Source organism: Oreochromis niloticus, linkage group LG20 (genome assembly GCF_001858045.2).
Source record: "Oreochromis niloticus isolate F11D_XX linkage group LG20, O_niloticus_UMD_NMBU, whole genome shotgun sequence".
In the NCBI taxonomy this organism is placed as follows: Eukaryota; Metazoa; Chordata; class Actinopteri; order Cichliformes; family Cichlidae; genus Oreochromis; species Oreochromis niloticus.
The window spans coordinates 27290993-27311859 of NC_031984.2; the positions used below are offsets into that span (position 1 = coordinate 27290993).

At 40.1% G+C, this 20867-nt stretch overlaps 1 protein-coding gene across 2 annotated transcripts; it reads left to right on the forward strand.

Moving 5' to 3' along the window:
- Positions 1-1916: 1916 nt before the first annotated feature.
- Positions 1917-19510, forward strand: ano11 (anoctamin 11). Of its 2 annotated transcripts, none has more exons than XM_005459845.4 (23): positions 1917-2920; positions 3382-3508; positions 3588-3780; positions 3893-4000; positions 4306-4442; positions 4515-4572; positions 4657-4767; positions 4848-5013; positions 5841-5931; positions 7911-8007; positions 8093-8236; positions 8550-8687; positions 9801-9899; positions 11239-11341; positions 12868-12979; positions 13083-13137; positions 13226-13323; positions 15022-15158; positions 15312-15517; positions 15603-15739; positions 16012-16102; positions 16532-16715; positions 18348-19510. In XM_005459845.4, the coding sequence occupies exons 3-23, from the start codon at positions 3772-3774 to the stop codon at positions 18377-18379; spliced, it is 2313 nt and encodes a 770-aa protein (XP_005459902.2). In that variant the 5' UTR covers positions 1917-2920; positions 3382-3508; positions 3588-3771; the 3' UTR covers positions 18380-19510. The 2 variants fall into 2 exon arrangements, with proteins under 2 accessions (XP_005459902.2, XP_003455377.3); XM_003455329.5 differs by having other exon boundaries at positions 16532-16663.
- The last annotated feature ends 1357 nt before the right edge of the window (positions 19511-20867 follow it).

Here is a 20867-nt window from a genome sequence, read left to right on the forward strand (position 1 = left end):
CGGTGTTTTAAATCAAAGTGATCAAACGTTTTCTGACCAAATGTCACACTGAGACAGTGACAGATGAGCTTTGTTACATATTCATAGTTTGCTATTTCAGATACTGTTTTTGTGTCATTGTTGTAATTTCGCTGACACACCTGCAGAGGTCATAGAAACAGTTTGCATCCAAGCCTGATGTAAACCAAAGTGTATAGGGACGGCTGTTATATAGCATGTATGTTACAGGTAGTGAGTAACTTGTGACTGAAACACCCAAAGTGCTTTTATGTGAATCCAAGTTATTTACTTTTGGGGGAGTAAGTATGGCTCTTGAGCTGTGTACTCTGAGAATAACAACCTAGCTTTTAAGTTTGGAGCACCTTGCAAATGCTCAAGGTGTCGATAAAAGTGTGACTTAAAGGATGTTTGGTATCAGCTGACTCAGTTTGTAGTGAAAGGAAGACGTTCAAGATGGCATCAGATACAATCCAGAGTACATGTTAACAACTTCCTTTATTGCTGATAATAATTTTATAGTTGCTAGGGCAACGGTTACCACTGGTCTTGTTCAGAGGTATCTTTATTATTTAGTAGCACAGTAATAGTGTGCTTGGGAGGTTACCATGAAAACAAAAAGCTGTGAACTCTTTGTAGTAACACAGTTTCAGGTCAAAGAGCATTAAATGAAAGTGTTTCTGTTCTGTGTATTCAAAGAGTGCAACAAAAATGTGTGATAGAGAATTTCAAGATCTTAACAAAGGAAGGAAGCAAAATTTGGAGGCTGAGGAAGACGACAGCACAGCTGGAGCAAAATCATAAATAGGGTTAGAAGACTGAAAGACTTGAAACCAAAAGTAAACCTTTACAAAACAGCAGCACTGATAGAAAAGGAGGCTGTGATGGTTTAAGGCAAGAAAAAGAGGAAATTAAACAAACATAGAGATGTTGGATGGATGTTGGGTAAAACATCAAGGCTTTTGTCCTGTAGGGAAATTCACAGGAAAAAGTTTAATATGAAAATGAAGATTATGTGCTGTGCCCTAAAGCAGACTGAAATCTGGCTTTGGATAAATAGTGTTGTTTTCACAAAGCTCGATCATCATTTGCTGGAGATGACGACATGCACAAAAGGTTCAGTATTGGAACTTTCCACAGCTCATTTGCAAGAGTTACTTTAAATAATCACATAGTTATCTTAAATAGGAAAAAAAGACCATATGAGTGTAAGTTATACTGATAACATCCAGTAAATACTATGACATAAATAAACATGAACTAAACTGTGAGGAGTCATAAACTTTTAAAGGCTTAAATCAAGTCAGCAGAATCCAGATAATTCAGGTTTGTTGTGGATAGCTAAGGTGAAGCTCTAAAGCAGGGGTGTCGAACTCCAGGCCTCGAGGCCCGGTGTCCTGCAGGTTTTAGATGTGTGCTTGATCCAACACAGCTGATTTAAATGGCTAAATTACCTCCTCAACATGTCTTGAAGTTCTCCAGAGGCCTGGTAATGAACTAATCATTTGATTCAGGTGTGTTAACCCAGGGTGAGATCTAAAACCTGCAGGACACCGGCCTCCGAGGCCTGGAGTTCGACACATCTGCTCTAAAGCATCTTTCAAACTCTGTACCCGCCAGTGTTGGCTCCAGCATTGCATTAAAATCCACTCAAAGATACTTGTGATGTCATCGTTGTTTTTAAAATAGAGTTTCCCTTTGACAGCACGACTCTGGTTACTGTATGTGTTGTGTTATTCGTTCATGCATGTCTCACAAGTTCCACTCTGCTCTGACTGCAGCACTGCAAACAGCATGAAAAGCAGGAAGGCTGCTGGAGGTGGTGTGCCAAAAAGTGACTTAGTTTTATATATCCTTTATTTATCCAGCTAAAAAGTCTCATTGATAATAATTAATTAATTAATTTACTTATTTTTAACAACTCTAACAACACAGTTCTATAAGATAAATTAAGTGTGCAAAAAGGACTGGTTTGATCGTAATGTAGGTACTGTTTCTTCATTTTATATATAACCTCTTCATTCTGTTGATTACAGTATTTTTACCATTATAGGCAAAGTTATTACACATAACAAACCTACACAGAAACATCACTTTTAGCACAAATACTCCTGATACATGTGGAGTTTCTGGACTCTGCGTATAAGCCAACAGCATTTTTAAGTGCGCACGATTTGTTCTGCACTTTGAGAAGATCACGTGAGGGTGGTGCTTTGCTACATCCTCCTGTAATTTATGTTAATTATCTGCAGAATTTCAAACCAGTTCAGTGAAGTATATGAAACAGCTTGCGTGGATGAAGGAATACCCATTAACTTCAAAGAGAAGAATCCTCTCACAGTGCGTTATGTCCACATAATTATATTATTATAGCACATAAGAGCTTGGACTGCCACTCACTAACTGTTACATTATTTATGAGGTGAAAATGTGCGATGTACATTTCCTTGCTGAGATGCAGCACAGCACTGTGCGCGGTGTTGCCTGCGTGCTAGATCCATTACGGTATTCACGGCTCTTGCAGTGGAGCAGAGGAGCCTGATGGATGCAGAGATAAAAAGCAGAACGAGGACAAGGGAAGCGCAGATTGCTACAAATGCAGACTACAGCAGCAGCAGCAGCTTCTTTTTCACTATAGCAAAGAGCAGTATCCAGATTTTTTTTTTTAAGTCTTATTCTTTTTTTTGTATCTCTTACCTTCAGCCTGGCTGAAGTTATCTTTGAATTCCTTCAGTACAGATTTCATGTGCAGGCATAGTGTTTGTTTCAAGTCACAGGAGCTTTTTTCATCATGTTGAGGAAGAGCTCAGAGCGGCTGAAGGGAGACAGAGAGGTCCTCCTGGATCTGGATACTAGGGCTGAAGCACAAAGCACAGAGAGCTATGGGAGCCTGCAGAATGGGAGCTTTATCCCTCCACGATATGTAAGCTCTGCTTTACTTATTTCCTACAATACTGCAGTGTGATATCTCTTCAGCTCGCATAAATCTATAAAATAGCATCACTGTCACACAGCAGGTATTCATTATTCTGTTCCCTTTTAGCCTCACTGATTTCTCAGAGATGTGGCAGTGAGTCTTGAGGGGTTTTACCCTTCATGTAATATAAACATGAACACAAGGTACTGTAAGGACACTGATAATGGCTTGTGGTGAGGCCTGACTTTACTGCACTGAAAGATTGTTTTCCGCTCATCTTTCTGGTGTCATTACTGCAAAGTGGAAACATGTACTAGCACAAGAATTAAACCTCTCCTCAAAGCCAATTAAACATTCATACACCGAGCGAAAAGGTTCAAATGCAGAAAAGTGAGCAGAGTTTTCGTCAGCAGCTGTCACGTGCTTTACAGAGTTTCATGATATATTAATGGTGGCTCCACTGGCAGTTTTCAGCTGCAGCTGCTGATGGAGATATGGATGGCGATGATCCCATTTATATGCAGTCTACTACAAGAAGTAAGCAACCAGTGCCACAGCTGGGGAATTACTTCAGAGACGGGAGAACTAAGATTGGTAGGTTTCATCAGCTCAGCGGTAGGTAGACAAAGTCATTCGTTCATTTAACCTTTCACTCCTCTGGTCTGGGGTGCAGACTTCGTGCTGGTGTGGGAGATTCGTTCGCGGAGGAAGCGGCGAGAGAAAGGGACAAATATGGCTACCAGTGAGGAGGGGAAGCCGTTCCCACTGAAGAGAGCAGCAGGTCTGAACGAAGGAAAGCACAACTGGCTCAGTGGAGAGAGAAGTTTGTTCAGAACCTGGAGAGTGTTGGCTTGGTCATGGAAAAGGTGATGGGGACAAGATTAAAGATTATTTATCTTATTATTAAATTATAAATTATTAATTCTTTTCCTGACTTGTTGATTAAACATCTTCTTTGCCGCCTCTCTTTACTTGTAGGAGGAAACTGCAAATGAAAAGAAGACCATACACTTTCTCAAAATTAGCGCCCCCTGGGATGTGTTAGTGTGTTATGCTGAGGAGCTTTGCCTTAGAGCTCCACTGCAAGTAAGTACAGCTATTTATGGCTAGATAGGTTTAATTTAAAGTTATATGTTACATTATGTTAAACCCAGTTGATAATAATACTAATTTTGGGAATAAACAAGGACAGCTTAATATGACAAAACACACTGATGTTTACCAGGTAAAGTCTTTACTATCTCACTTTTCTGTTTAATAATGCAAACATTTTCTGATGATCTCTTAATACAATGAAAACCTGTCGTAACTTTTCACTCAGAACCAAAAATGTGCATCTTATGCTGTTCTACAGTGATAGGAGGTCACCTGTGTCTGTGTTTGTGTCCCAGGCACAGCAGCATCTAGACCTCAACACATCTGCTCGGGTACTGAGTAAACTATGCATACCTAACGTAATGACGGAGTCGGTGCCAAACAGGCCTCTGGACTATTACACATGTGCCTTTCGCAAGTCAAAGATGAGCAGGTGAGTTAACTTCTGCAAACAGTTGGATCAGATCACTGCTGCGTGTTTTGCTGAATGTACGCCTTTCTTCAGATTCCTTGGCTGGGAAGATCAGGATACATATTTCACAAACACGCAGAGGCACCGTGTTGTAAGTAACACAAATGGGACAATAGCAGTATACTGAATGTGTCGGATGTATATTTGAACTAACAGACTGAGAGTTTTATTTCAGGTCTATGAGATTCTTGCCAGGACAGCATATGGCAAAAGGAAGAAGGCTGAAGTCGGAGTGGACAGACTGTTAAATGAAGGGGCGTACACAGCAGCTTTCCCGCTGCATGAGGTGAGTTATTTTTATCTGTTCTGTACACTGAACTGTGTCGTTTTCTCTTTCTCATTAGCAGCATGTTTGTTTCTCTTTAGGGTCCCTTTCAGCTTCCAAAGCACGAGGTCAAACCTGACGAGCTGAACCAGAGGCAGGTTCTCTACTACTACTGGGCCCGCTGGTGCAAATGGTACAAGTATCAACCACTGGACCATATCAGGGAGTACTTTGGAGAGAAGATTGCACTCTACTTTGCCTGGCTGGGTAAATTTATATTCTTATTTCTGTTGTTCAAAAAATTGGCTCAGATAAAAAGCCCACTCCTTCCTCTATTACTGAATCCAGACCAGACGGTATCACAATAACTGATAATATTAATTAAATATTTAGATTTTGTCAATAATGCTCAAATGAAAATATTGTAAATATCTGTGCAACTGTTCAGGTTTTCTCCCTGTCGACAGGTAATTTGAGTTTAATTAACTGGTCAACGTAAGCTTTCGATTGATTTCCCAGTAATTCTATTACCATGAAGCACAAACTAAAGCAGTTTTTGCAGATTATTTGGTTGAAATCAATTTTAGTAGCTAACTATAATTTTATTACAATTCTGGTGATTTGATTTGAGTCTGATGGGGGCCAAAGCTTTCACTATTTAGAAAAAAAACCTGATGTTGATTTTAATAAATGAGAAATACTTGGAGTCTGTATTACACGCCAGAGTCATTTAACATGATTAGAAATGGATCAAAACTAATACAGGACAATAGGCAGAATGCTCACATAAATAACATACTGTATAAAACAGCAATCTAAGCTACAGCCTCCTGGCATTGACTCCACAGTGAGTTGCATCTATTACTTTTTTCTTTCTTTCTTTTTTCACAAAAAGAGACAAGTGGAAACTATTTTTTAGCAGTGAAATTCTTTTATGAATCTCTGTTAAGAGGAGGGTGTAGCATATGCAAAGAGGCTATACCTGAGCTTGAAACCATCATTGTCAGGATGAAAGTCATCACTGCAGCTGAAACTGAACATCAGTCTTGCATCAGCTGAGAGCTGCAGTCTAATGGAGCTTTTTGTCTCTGCAGGTTTCTACACAGCCTGGCTGCTGCCCGCAGCAGTGGTCGGGACTCTGGTCTTTGTGTCTGGAGTGATGTCCATGGGTACCAACACACCAGCGTGAGTTTGCATCATGTATACATAGCATGTGTTTAATTGTGTAACACAAAATAATTTAAATGAAGAAATGCTGCATTACAGAAACGACGCAGCTAGTCATGTGTGACTGCACTCACTTAGATGAAGTATTGTGGTATAGTTGTTAAAGTTTTACACACAGGGGTCAGTTTAAGCAGGCAGTTTAAACACAAGTGCAGCAACCACCGTTTTAATAGACACAAAAACGTGGATCTTGTCTTTTATAATGTATAACATAAAAATCAAACAAACAGGAAACCCTCATACAAAGTTATGCCAACCTCAAACCGGCTTTGATGTGTCAGAATGTCAGTAATAAGGTGGAGTCAGTCTGCTTTGAGTTTGCAAATGAATGAGGTCAAGTTGACAGTTACATGCACTCTGTGAGTCCAGTCAGATTGTTATAGATTTGAATCAGAAATTTCCCTGCAAATAGTGACATAGTTGTTGCAGGATGGTGATTTCACTGCAAAATATTATAGGCGTTCAACAACCTTGCTTTTATTTAGGAATATAACCCAGTCGAGTTGCGCTAATCAGTGCAGGCTCACTCAAACTGATTGCAGCATGTTGGCAATCTGTCTGCATTTATAACTTTATTTGTAAACCTTTGCCAGTCTGTCTGAGACTCAGATCAGACCGAATCAGACCGCGATTGTTTGGAGACAAGTTGTCTCCCACCAGGTGCAATCGCCTTGTGATTGAAAAGGACTAGTTGCAACTAGTTGCTAACGGTTGCCAAATGTGAAAAAATCCAATGCAGTCATCGGGCAACTATTGATCACCCAGCCCCCCACCTGCCTTCAGCCATGAACAATCTCCCATAGTGAGATCCCTCAATGGAGTTTCAGATGGTAACCAGACATTATGTTTAATAAACATTAAACATACTTATGCACTGACCTGCTGGGTATTGTATCGCTATTGATAGTGATTCAGCTGAATTTAATGCGCATCCACACAGCTAATAATAAAAATAAATGGGACTAATCATTGTCAGTCAGCTGCTGCCTGCAGTGGCTTCTTAGAGTCTTATTGATTCAGTGAAGCTGCTGGAATTGGTGCCATTGTGCCTGTTCAGAAACGCATAGTAAAAACCTTACTGATGTCCAACATAAGAGCCAAAGTTCAGCGCTGTACTTAATGTGCACATATGAGATTAGCATTGATTTCTTCTTAGAAAGAAGGCAAATAAATGTGTTATAACTTTTGTTTTAAGGGCTGCCACAGTTTCCCGGAAATTAAACTCCACTTACAGACTCTCTCAAACAAGCACAACTTTAGATTCAAATATTTCAAAGCACAGCGTACTCTGCATAAAGACTCGCTTCATAACTATACAATCTACATGTGGGATGTCTGTGCCCGGTTTGTCATACATTATGTATTAAGAGTTGGCTCTCCTTTATGGTTTTTCTTCTCAGTGTAAGTGTAGCCTAGATTGTGTAGAGTAATATTGCCTCTGTAACTGTTTACCAATCTTTTTCTGGCTTCATTTCTTAGAGACAAGTCGATATCCTAGGAAAGAGAGTCTGTGGCAACAAGAAAAAGCAGCCATCTCTAATGGACAATTAGTGCAGAATAATCCTCCTATTTAAAAAAAAAAGGAGGAAATAGATCTCGCTGTCAGTCCAGACTTTATTTGTAGCAGATCCCATGTGTAGTCAGGGTTTCAGTGACTCATTCTATAACTGTAATAAAGGAAAGAGCAGTAGCTTTGTTTCCCGGCAGGAGGTTAGGAGAATGCTTTCCACACCGCTTATCTGTTCCCTGGAAGCAGTACGTAATAGGTATATGTGCAGCCTTTACATCCATTAGAGTTAATTCTCCCAATCCTTTAGCTCCCACACTGATCATTATTTGGCCTCACATATCTGTGAGGCCAAATACATGTTGCTTTAAAACCTGTAATTTGTGTTATCTCAGGTGTAACTAATCTGTGTCAGTATGTCTGTCAACAGGGAGGAAATCTGTAACAGTGGAGCTAGCTATACCATGTGTCCACTCTGCAAAACATGTAAGGCCTGGAACATGTCTGAGATCTGCACCTTGACGAAGGTACCAAGCTTTTTCGTGGTGAACAAATCGCTGACTCTGCAAAAAAAAGACTTGAACCTAATGGTTGTACCTTTCTCTGTTGCAGCTGGGATACTTATTTGACCATCCAGGTACAGTGTTTTTCAGTGTGTTCATGTCATTCTGGGCTGTAACCTTTCTGGAGTACTGGAAGAGAAAAATGGCCACTCTGGCACATCACTGGGACTGTATGGACTTCCATGAAGAGGAGGTATTGGTTGCTTTCAGTATGAGTGTGATCATACTGGTCTTATTCAGTTTAGAGCTCTTAGGTCTGTCATGATTATAGATCCAGTAATACAATTATGGGCATCATGACTGGTTACACTTGTTTGCCACAGGGATTCTATTTTTTTAATATTTTATTTTAACCTTTGCACAAGGAAGTTTCAGTTTTGTACAGAGTAAACAAGGTAAACAACAGAGCAAAGACTAAAGTTACAGACCAATCTGTGAACCGGACAAAGCCGGTGAAGAGTGTGTCCAGTGATGATGGTCACTGTGTCGTCACTGTTTTCTTTAAGGAGCGTCCCCGGCCGGAGTTTGCAGCCATGGCCCCTACTATGGAGCAAAATCCAGTGACTGGGGTCAAAGAGCCATACTTTCCTGAAAAAACCAGGCTGTCTCGCATGTTCACTGGCTCCATGGTTATCATAATGATGGTGAGGCTATTTAAAATATTTTACATACTGTACTGCTGTTTTGTTTTTGCATTTCAGTAAATGAAATACTCGAGGTCCATTTTAACACTATGCATTATGTTTAGTTTGGCACAATGCAGGTTCTTAAACGGTTTAATTACCACTATTATTGTCACACTGTAAAATGTCTTTCTAATACAACAGATCCAGATCTGCTCCCGAACAACAGACTCTCTTTTCTCATCATTAATCTCATTACACGTGGTTTCAGTAAGGAGTCTCGGTTTCTCTTGAGCTTTTGCTTTTGTGATTGTGTTGAGAAATAGAGGTGGGGTTAACACCTTTGTGCCATTCCAGTAAATCCTGCATTGTTAACTGAACCCTTTTTTAATAATGAATCCAGGTCACATGCCCACAGGGCCAGATATGATCCCATCATTTCATCCACGCACTTTATGCTGTGTCCAAGATTCACTTCTTTGTAGATGCAGATCTGAGGATCATTTTTCCTGCACCCTTCTTTTGATGATAGTATTAGAGATGGAAATTTTTTTAAATTCTAATTCTCTTCCTTGTTCAGTGGAAGGAGTGCTGGAAACATACTGATGTTGTGATAGTTATGAATTTTGATATAAGGAATGAAAATGTCTGCAAGTTAATTTCCCGAAACTGAAAGGAATAGAATTCACTATCAGACAAAGCAAAGAAATGAAGATCATGGAAAAAATGATTCAGCTGTTACTAAATTTTATGGGAATAATACCTGATCCAAGCTCTTGTTGGAAGCTCTTGTTGGCTTGCCAGTTTCTAGAAAAATCCTACTACTGAATGCTACTGACTTAGGAAAGCATATGCATATCTAGCACTTTCGATTAAAGCCGTCTTTTAAAAACTTTGTTTGTGCTCTGAAAGATGTCAGTCAGGATGCAACAGACATGGATCAGTTTTATGATGAGCCTCATGAGAGCCGCATCCAAAATATGTCATCTGACAATGAGAATGCTGGACTCTTGACTTCTTGATCTTAGACTATGCTGCGTGGTGTCGATGATGAGAGCAGACCTTCGTGTGCCTCTGGCTGTGTGGAGCATATTATGTTGCAGATAAAGGTGTGCTTTTCCCCTCTTCTCTCAGCTGTGTGTGGTGATGATCTTCCTGGTGACGGTGGTCGTGTGCCGTGGTATCATCAGTGTGGTGATATTTCATTCTGGGAGCCCTGTGCTGCGGACAGAGGTACGTTACAGCTGTTTTGTGCTTTGCACAAAGAAATACTACAAACACATAGGAGCTTTTTTCCAAAACTGTTAATAAGAAGAGAATGCAATTGTTAAATTATTCACAATTATCGCAATCACATTTTAATATAACATTTTTAGTTTTTTGGGCAACACAGTGGTGCAGTGGTGGTGGAATCCACTGGCCAGTTGGGGACTTTCTGTGTGGAGGCCCCAACCCCATACATCCCCATACTGGTGTGGGTTCTTTCTGGGTACACTGGCTTCATCCCACAGTCCAAAGACATGCATGTTAGGTTAACTGGTGAATATAAAATTGGCCATAGGTGTGAAAGTGAGTGTGAATGGTTGTCTGTTTCTCTGTTTTAGCCCTGTGTTGGACTGGCTACCTGTCCAGGGTGTAGCTCCACCCTTTGTCCTGTGACAGATGGGATAGGCTCCAGTAATAAGTTATATTTGTGGAATCACCAACAAACTGTGATCACTGAAAGTGCTGCTTGAAGGCCCAACGATCATGACCATTCAGTCTTGGTTTTCTTCTTTGTCCACTGGGTACAGAAATTTATCCTGACACTTTTTATCATATTATGTAACACATATGATCTGCAGTCAAATTCTCATATTTACATTATACCAAGAAACAGCTCAGTGTTACTGGCTTGTTGATAATCAACCCTAATTTGTTTTCGGGGTCTTCAGCATAGGGCTCAGTCACACTACAGTTAAAATAGGATGGCAGCCTTAGTGGGACCAGTAAAAACTTGTGGTTGCGAGTGAGTGTGTTAAATGTTTTTCACTGTCTGCACCGATGAGTATGAGTATTTTAGTATCAATACTTCTACATAAATGGAGAATCTTTGTACTTTTAACACCTCTGGTTTCTAATAAAGCAACTCTTTGGATAAATCTGGCACTCCACATGAGTGTCAGTCCTCAGAATACACACACACACACACATACACACACACACACACACACACACACACACACACACACACACACACACACACACACACACACACGGTGCCCCTGCAGTTTCCAACAGTTCATTTATAACATAATCATATTGATTTTGGTTGCACAGCAGGCTCCAGGCACTGTTTTCTCTAGTGTGACAGTAGCTTTACACAATTTTTTTTCTCCCACCCTCCTAATGTTTACTGCCATCAAATTAAATTCACATGATCAAAAAAGATCAAAGTATTTCTCTGTTTCAACATTTGAGTTGTGTCTGTACTGTTTTTAATTCAATATATTTGTACATGTTTAAATTATTTTGCAAATCACTGCATTTTATTTATCATACAAACATCCATGCATTTAATTTCCTCACACAGGCAGGGACCATAGCCAACATCTCCAGCAGTATTGTAAATCTGGGGCTCATACTGCTGATGGGCCAGGTCTACACTGCATTAGCTGAGCAGCTCACTAAATGGGGTAAGAATCAATGCTACTCTCACACACCTCAAACCTCATGGGTGTTTATTGTTATCAGCTTTTCACTTGATTGCCACTAACTAAAAGCTCGGACTTCTCAAGAGCAGGTGAAGCTCTTCAGTTGGATCCTTATGGTTATTGTTTCTATCGAAGTAGGCTGCATCATGTGGCAGAATTATGGGACTCTTCTAAAGTACAGATACAGAGGGCATAAAAAGTCTACACACAAAAAAACTATTTAAAAAAACCTAAAACAATGTGGTTGCATACGTCTGCACGCCTTCTTGTAATTAGGGATTAATCACATGCAAATTAAGATTAATCACATGCAAATTCATATTAAACATTAGTCTTCAGTTAAAGTGACTCATTAAAATCAAATGAAGTTCAGCTGTTTTTGTAGGATTTTCCTGATGTGTACCTTGTGGCATCTTACAACAAAATTTGTGATCTGCAAATAACTTACAAACGCATCAAACAGATCTCACTGTTGATAATAGATGGAAAAAAAATACCATTACTGCCAGAACTGAGGGAAAGATGAGAAGATAACTGGCCAGGGAGGGTTACAGCGACATTAAATGAGCTGCATTAATTTCTGGCAAGAGCTGGTTGTGTACTACATGTGACAACAATCTTAAGTTAAACATACACATTATATACATACATCAGAGCGTCCAAAAGCATGTAGGATGTGTGTCATGATTGAAGGCAAAGTTGAAGGTTTTAGCAGGTTTTAGCAGTGATTCCTTGAGACATGTTTGACACAAAAACAGAACTTCACATCACCAGAGAAAAACTGTACCTGCAATGAAGCATGGTAGTGATAACATCGTGCTTTGGGGCTGTTTTTCTTCATCTGGAACTGCAGTAGGGCTTTAGTCAAGCTGGGAGGATTTATGAACAGTTCTAAAATAGCAATCATTTTTCACAAAAAAAAACCTTCAGGCATCTGCTAGAAAACTGAAGATCAAGAGGAATTGGACCTGGCAGCACAACAGCAGCAACCAGCTGCATATATCCAAATCAATAAATAATAATTTTCTGACAATTATTTCATGGGCCAGGCTTTAAATTGCTAAGGATGCATATATTTTTGCAACCAGATTGTAGTAAAAATTTTAGTGTACATGTTTAACCCCTCCCCCAAAAATTGTAACTGTTAATCTTGATGTTTAAATAATTCAGCCACTGTTTAAAATGGATATCTGTAGGATTCTTGTTGATGTATCCATCTCATTTCAGTCATTAAAGTATGATAGACAATCATATTTGCTGCTGATTCTTGATTGTTGTAAAAACACACACACAGACACACACACACACAAAACCCCACCCAAAATTAATCTAAATAAAATAGTTTACACTGTGGTTTCCCTTTTTTCTTAGTTTTGACTACTCTTAAACCAGTTATCATAATATTTTGTTATCTATATAAAAATCACTTTGAAGTGATTTAAACCAAGTAAAAACAAAGGCAACATTGTCTCGGTGTCTTTAACACTGTTTTGTGCTTTGTGTTGCAGAGATGCACAGAACACAAACCCAGTATGACAACGCTTTCATCTTCAAGGTCTTCATCTTCCAGTTTGTCAACTTCTACTCGTCTCCCTTTTATGTGGCTTTCTTTAAAGGAAGGTGAGACACACGAGTCACAACAAACACACAGGATAATCATGAAAAGATGAAGACACTGAGACAAAGAAAGTATTTAAGGTGCCACTGATCTCTCTGTGATTAGGTTTGTGGGTTACCCTACCAACTATGGGACCTTGTTCGGGATGAGAAATGAAGACGTGAGTGATTTAGATAGCCTGTAACATACCAGCATGATGTGAAAATGATGCCCCCGTAGCGTCATGTCTGTGTGTCTTTGCGTTACAGTGTGGTGCCGGGGGTTGCCTCATTGAATTGGCTCAACAACTTTTCATCATAATGGTGGGAAAACAGCTCATCAACAACGTTCAGGAGTTCATCCTACCGTACGTTGCTACACTTTTACCTCATACACCTGTATGTTTTTAAAAGATTGAGAACTGATATTTATGTTTTTATAGAAAATGTTCTGTTGTCAATCTCCGGCATATTTAAATATCCTTTATTTAAAAGCTTTCGTGGTTTATCAGGGCATCTTACTCATTTGGAGAAAAAAATTCTTTCAGACAGACAGGAGTACATTTTTCCTGTAATAAAATAATAATTAAACAAATTAGATTCAAATGCATGAGCAATAAGTACGGTGACTGTCAAATACAACTGAAAAGAATAAAGCAGAATTAGGATAAAAGCTAAAACTGTGGTACAGATGTGGGAGATGCATAAAAGTAGCTGTGCTGTGTCATATTGTTCTGCAGTTCCAGCTGTTTAGTGCAGTAAATCTCATCCATGTGCCTCTGCACCATCAGCTGTGTGTGACTGTTTTAAGACTTACTGCAGACAGTAAGTGTAAAATAAGGGCAGCAGAGGAGCAGTTCAGTAAATACGCTTGAAACCTCTGGCAAAACAAATTATGTAATCACCACTCTTGAGGATTCAGCTCTTTTACTTTGTAGCACATAAACAAATCAAAGATATGATGACAGAAATTATTGCTATACATGAAAAATAAATGGGCAGAAACAGGAGCCAACATTTGTTACAGAACTGTCAGAAACAGGCTGAATAAAATGGGATTTACACGCAGAGAAGCCAAACAAAAGCCAGCGCTAACACCTAAACAAAAGAGAAGCAGCTTACAGTGGGCCAATGAGGGGCAGTCATGGACTGTGGATGAAACTGATGTTAGTGATGAATCATAAATGTGGAGTGGCCAAGAGGATGATGCTGGAAATTTGGTCTTGTGCTGCTGCAGTGAAACAGATAAAGATGACTGCATGAAGAAAACAAGCGCATTTCCCCACTCAGTGGTGGGGCGGCATGTGTTGTAAAAGATGAGAGGGGACTGCAGTCATTACATCAGCAACAAATGCTTCCAGTGATAGAAAATAGGTTTGGTTAACTAATTCCAATTGAAACTCTATGGTGGTTATTGGGGAACAATGATTGCTGTTCAGCTACAAAAAAATAGTCTTGTGTCATATCTGTGATGTAATGAACATCCTCTAAATGTGCTGTTTCCGTCATTTTTGCCATTGCATACTAACATAAATCCTTATTCTACTGTGTACAGTGACCTTGAGTGTTTTGAAAGGTGCTTTAAAATAAAATGTATTATTATTATTATCCTGATTCCATCAAATGATCAGGTGACCCTGGAGTTATGCTGCAATAGGTCCAGGCTGCTGGGGCGTTCCCTCTTCACTCACTTCTTTTCACTCTCTGCATGGTTTTGCATCACGTGTCTATTTAGTCATTAGCCGTTATTAAACTCTGGCACTTTCTCCCATAGTTATTTCTTTTTTCCTGTTTCTGCTATCTTCTCCCTGCCATCACCCCCAAGTGGTTGTGGCAGATGGCTGCTCCTCCCTGAGCCTGGTTCTGCTGGAAGTGTCTTCCTGTTAAAAGGCAGTTTTTCCTTCCCTCTGTTGCCAAATGCTTGCTCACAGGGGTTGTCTGTTGTTGGGGTTTCTTTCAAATAGTTTTTTGGTTTTAACCTTAGAGTATAAAGCACCTTGAGGCGAATGTGTGCCTTTATAAATAAAACTGAATTAAACTGAAAATGTCTTTTTCTTCCCTAACAGTAAAGTGAAGGCCTGGCGCCAAAAGAGAACTCTGGCCAAAGTGCTGGGTGGCAAGGCATCCCATGAGCCTCGGCGCTGGGAAGAAGATTACAAGCTGGTTGAGTGTGAGGGCCTGTTCGAAGAGTACCTGGAGATGGGTGAGTATCCATATCTGGATTTACAGACTTTAATATCACTGCATTCAATCGGATCTCCAGTTCAATCCAACTAAAAATTCACACATAGATAATATCCAGTTTGATGAACAAAAGCAAAGATTAATTATCTAATTTTAATTTCATGTGCTGCAGTGCTCCAGTTTGGGTTCATTACTATCTTTGTGGCGGCGTTCCCCCTCGCTCCGCTCTTCGCCCTCCTCAACAACTGGGTGGAGATTCGTCTGGATGCCCACAAGTTCGTGTGCGAGTACCGCCGGCCGGTGGCTGAACGCGCACAAAACATCGGAGTGTGGTTTAACATACTGGAAGCTTTGTCACACCTGTCTGTCATTGCCAATGTGAGTTCATCTCTAATACATTATTGCCAGACTGCATAGCAATATGAGAAAAAAAGAACATTTATTATCATTTATTCTTTTTCAGGCTTTCCTAATAGCGTTCACTTCAGATTTTTTACCTCGCCTGCTGTATCAGTACAAATTTGACAATGATCTCAACGGATACGTCAACTTCACCCTGGCTTACGCCCCCCTCAACTACACAGAGTATCCTATGTGCAGGTATGCTGCTTTGATCTTTCTTTTTATGATCCTTTTTATTCCTTCATCTTACGTGTCAAATTCAACTTCTCGTATATGGTTATTTTGGTGTTGCTAAGCAACATTTAAGTTTCTAAGTGTGTTCAGGTCATAGCCTTGGCCAACAGTGGGTGATATTACTAAGTGTTATGACTGTTCTTTTCATGTGCTGCTGCTGTATATTATACACACCAAGTATTACAAATATTTCTTGTTGTAACTTTGTTGTAATTATGTTTGTTGGGGTTTTTCAGATACAAAGCATTCAGAGACAACAATGGAAACTACACACTGTTTTACTGGGAGCTCCTTGCAGTCAGACTTGGCTTTATCATTGCATTTGAGGTATGAAGGAAGCTTCCTAGCATCTCTGTTTATTTGGCTGTTTTAGTGGTTTTATCTTTGTTTAGTATTGTCCTTTCATCAGCACCTCTATGCCAGTTCTGCTTGTTTGGACAGATTCTAATGATTTAGTCCTCTTTTATTGTTTTGTGAAATGTTTAAGCTTTGTTTTCTTCCATCTGCATCACTTTTTATTCCTTTCTCTATCTACCTCCTCTCTGCTTTTCCTCACTGTTATTTGTTAATGCTCACCTGAGAGAGAAGAAATAATTCACCAGTTGTACAAATTATGTGGAAAATAAAACTACAAGTACTGTTCTCTTTTTCCATTTTCATGCTTGAAGATCGGCTGTCTGTTTGCTTAAAATTAATGACAATTTCTGATGTGGAGATTGTTCGTACTGTTCTTACTGTTGTTCTTACTGTCTCCAGCACGTGGTGTTCTTCGTGCTGCGAGCCATTGACTGGATTGTACCCGATGTTCCCGAGTCACTGGAGCTGAAGATGAAGAGGGAGCGCTACCTGGCTAAGCAAGCTCTGGCTGAAAACCAGGAGGCCCTGTTGGTGAGTCGAGCCCGAGCGGCCGCCGCTGCCACTCCAGGCACCTCCAGCCCAGGTCAGTAAGAACATGGGACGCACACACACAAGGTCATGCAGCACACACTTCTCCATATAAAGTAAATCTAGTTAGTAATGATCAGGTAAATACGTTCATATTAAACTCAGTTAAATCATCTTCAAATTTGTGCATCTGAGAGCAGAAAACAAATAAAAACAAGTCTTTTCTATTAGAAGTTTCTAATAAAATGTTACCGTGCTTCCTTGTCAGCTGCATGATAAACAAATCCTCTGCAGTTTGTTTCCACGTAGGTGATCCATGCCGTGTTAAACCTGTCACTGTCTCTGACACGGCTGATTCACACTAATAAATTCCACAATTGAAAGGCTTTTAAGAGCTCACCCACCCACCCGCCTGCATAGCACCTGCGGCTATACTGGCTGTCATAAACTCGCTGCGTACAGCATGATCATCAGAGGTAATCTATGTGGGATCAGTGCCAAATATGTCGCTTGATTGCATCGTCAGACTTTGTGACCTGATGTGTGTTGGCACGGGTTATTTCATCCGTCAGCACTTCTGTTCAGGTTCGACTTTAAATAAAATGAAAAATCATTATGCTCAGCAAAACTAAGTAGCTTAACACGTCACATGTCAAATTTCATATTCTGCCCACGGGGATCGAGCCATGATCGTGGGGTATAAACTGTCATAGTGTGTATATTCATCCTCACCTGTATGTGTGTGTGTGTCCCCTTTGTTCTGGCCCACGCTGTTGTCATGTGTCTCATGTAGTGAATGTTGCTGGATGAGGACAGGTGAGTACAGCACAGGTAAGTGAATGGCATTCCTAAAAAGGATGTCATGATTTAAGTTCAGAAATATTGATATTAATTCATATTTTTAAGCCAATCCTGTGATGATTTAAAGTCTGATTTTGTTTTTTTGTTTAATCAAACATGAAGTTATAATGTAGTACATGTCAGCAAAACATCAGTAAGAAGTCAGTGGGCCCAGAGTTGCTCGCAGTTATGGGGATTATTTATCTCCGTATCACATTAGTTACCCAGAGTCTCTGTTTTGAAGCTCCTTATTTTATTTGCTGATGATGGTAGATGCTGAGTGACTGACTTTCAAACAGTTATATCAGTATCATTTTATTATTTTTGATGAAACCATCCAAGTTAATAGCAGCTTTTCCCTCGACGTTACTAACTACTACTAACTACTAACACTACTACTCCCTGTGGTTTCATTGCATTTGGGATACACAGGTTTTGGATTGGACTTTGAAAACTTGATTACAGCAGAACCCTGGCATGGTGGGATTTTTATATCCTGTAAATCCCCTAAAGTCACATTTTGTTTAGTTTAATTTAGAACTTAGATCAACACTGTGTGAATTTAATGTGCATATTTGCTCTTCGAAGATAAAAAGCAACCATTTTATTAGATGTGAGGCCTACAGATACAGACTAAGGACTTTGGCATCTGAAATTATTTATTGCATTTCATTGTGTAACCAGTTTATTTAGTGTTGTAGTTGCCTGATGTGATTGCTGCAGCAAAGGTATCTGTGTCAGCTTTTCCCCCCTCAGTACCTCTTATTGTAGTCAGTCTAACACAACTAACTCTTTTTCTTGTCTTTCTGCTTCTTTCCCGTTACTTCTGCCATCGCCTCCTCTGAAGGAAGTGACACGTCCCTTGGAAACATGAGTTAGGATTCCTCTGTGGAAAAGAAGCAGTGGGACTGAACACTGGTGGAATATGAGACTTTCCTTTGTATCTCGGATAAGTGAAATTTTCCCAAGAAAGTGGAATACTGTCTTGGGATTGGTTTTCATATCACTAATACATATTCATCTGCACAGATACGTGATAAGCAGGTGTACTTCAGCCTGCCCACCTTCTTCATATGGACATTTCTCCAACATATTTGGGATTTTTTTCAATCTCATGGTTATTGCAACACTATCAGAGTCTGATGTTTCTTTACTGGAGCAAAGGGCATGAATTTATAAAGCATAAATCTATGTATTGATAAATAATTAAGCAACTTATGTGGGGAAAATGAGTATTTTGATTGGCTTCCACTAGCTGCAGCATGCAATGTTAATGCTACCTGATTCCATGCAGGTGTGGGACTTACTTGCAGTAGTGTGTGTGTGTCCCATGCAGCCTCAGATTGACTTCAAAGTCTGACAACATGAACTATTTAAATGATGCCAAATGTTGTATTGACAGTGCATAGTTTGAAATTGCATAAATTCCGATTTGCAGTGTTTTTCTTGGAGTTATTGTTGGGATACCCAGAGGACCTGAAATGTAATGAAGTCGGATTACACCTTGACTCTGCAAAAGCTCATCCTGAATATTTTTGGGAGCTTTATAAAACTCCTCTAATGGGACAGAAGGCTTCAAACAAAGGAGTGCACAGGATCAGTAGTGCCGCTCATGGAAAGAAAGCAGACTTTTATGTGTGCGCTCAGCAGACTGCCTCTTTAATGTGTATGGTTATTATCTGTATGACGAATGCTGACTTGAGGTCAAAGTTCACCTTTCTTGGACAAACTGCTACAACAAGAGCAACAGAGTCAACAGTGCTTTGGGGTTTTTTTGCCCCTCATTTTCACAAAGCTGGCATTGTTCACCGACTGTATTATCATCACATAGTTTGTGCTGCGTTTTCACTCAGCACTAAGCATGACAGTTTTTTCTACATGAATGTCCTGCACAGTATGACTGTACAGTACTGTAAACAGGAGTGAAACAGCACCTGAGCAGAGGCCATATTTTATGTATGAGCTGTTTTGTCATTTTAGATCAAATAAATCTAGTTTGGCGAACGCAAACGCCTCCTCGACGTGGGATTCAGAGCCTCAGAGATGCTGTACTTGCTGGAACTTAACATTAATCTTTCCACACTATCTACCTTCTACACTTTCTTCTTCTCTTCATTTCGCCCTCCTTCTAAAAACATCACCTTCCTCCCAAAAAGCAGCAGCAGATTAAAAAAGTCTCTGATTTATTGGGAGTCAGAAACAGAAACAGACAGGTGTTTCGTTAATGATTTCCCTCTTCCTCTCCCTCCTCCCCTCACAAGAACTCCACCAATGGCAGTGGCCTTGGGCAACTCCTGACTTTTACTTCATCTCATCTCCTCTTCCACCTCAGTCTTTTTTTTCACGTTATTTCATTCCTGAAGTCACTTTTTTTGTAATGCATACTCTCTTCTTCCTCCTCTTCTCTCTCTTGGCCACATTCATCCTTTAGATTGTTGTGATTGCTGTGCGTTCCTCTGCCATGGCCTGCAGGAAGAGTGAGTTAGTACATGTCAGCGAGCACAGGTATGCGCTGCGGACACCGGCTGGCTCATTTACCGGCTGCTGGAGTGAAGTGGGGGAATGCTTGCATGCGAGCAAGACATGGCAACGAGGCATATGATGAGGACTCAGCTGAATAATTTTTTTAAAAGCCCTCTAAACTTGCCTGATAGTCAACGCATTAGCATTTCAGTTGCAAATGCACATACTGAGAAATACAGCTGCATTTCAGGGTTCAGTCAGTGTATATATATATATACACATATATGTATATATATACATATATATATGTATACACTATTAGTCGTACTTGTACTCCCACTGTGAGTACACCGATGTCCCGAGTTAACCTAACTCCCAACAATTCTTCGCTGATCCCTCTTATAAACGGTTCAAGCGTTCCTTTGCAGCTTCTCTCCGTTACCATCCGCAGTCTGACATTTGGTGAAAGCTGCATGCAGGCGCGCGCTCACTCCCGCAGCCAGGGGCATTTCTGGCAATGGAGCTGCACGCACAAAATCCAACATGCAAACCTCTGCCTTCCAATCCCCATGTGCAAATGTCACACATTTGGACAGCTCCCAAAACATGCACACACAAAAGTAATCACTTTTCTGATAAAATAGAGACCCCAGTGCCCTCACATTCAGATTTTTTAGTGGTTCAACACTTCCATAGAAGTGCAACCTTATACTTCCAATTTATGTCCCTTTTCAATCTAAGGGCAGGTGCTGAAATGGCAAACTAAATAACTATTAGTGTTATAGAACGGGCAAGAGAAGGGGAGGAGAATAAGAGAAAATAAGACAGCACTTCCCTAACAGTAGCTGTGTGTGTGTGTGTGTGTGAGTGAGAGAGAGAGAGAGAGAGAGAGAGAGAGGGAGGG

Excerpts from the sequence above, each read along its gene's own strand:
- ano11 (XM_005459845.4), top strand. Across the intron at positions 4,001-4,305 it reads GCCTTAGAGCTCCACTGCAA|GCACAGCAGCATCTAGACCT; the intron begins GTAAGTACAGCT and ends TTTGTGTCCCAG. Across the intron at positions 11,342-12,867 it reads TGAGCAGCTCACTAAATGGG|AGATGCACAGAACACAAACC; the intron begins GTAAGAATCAAT and ends TTTGTGTTGCAG.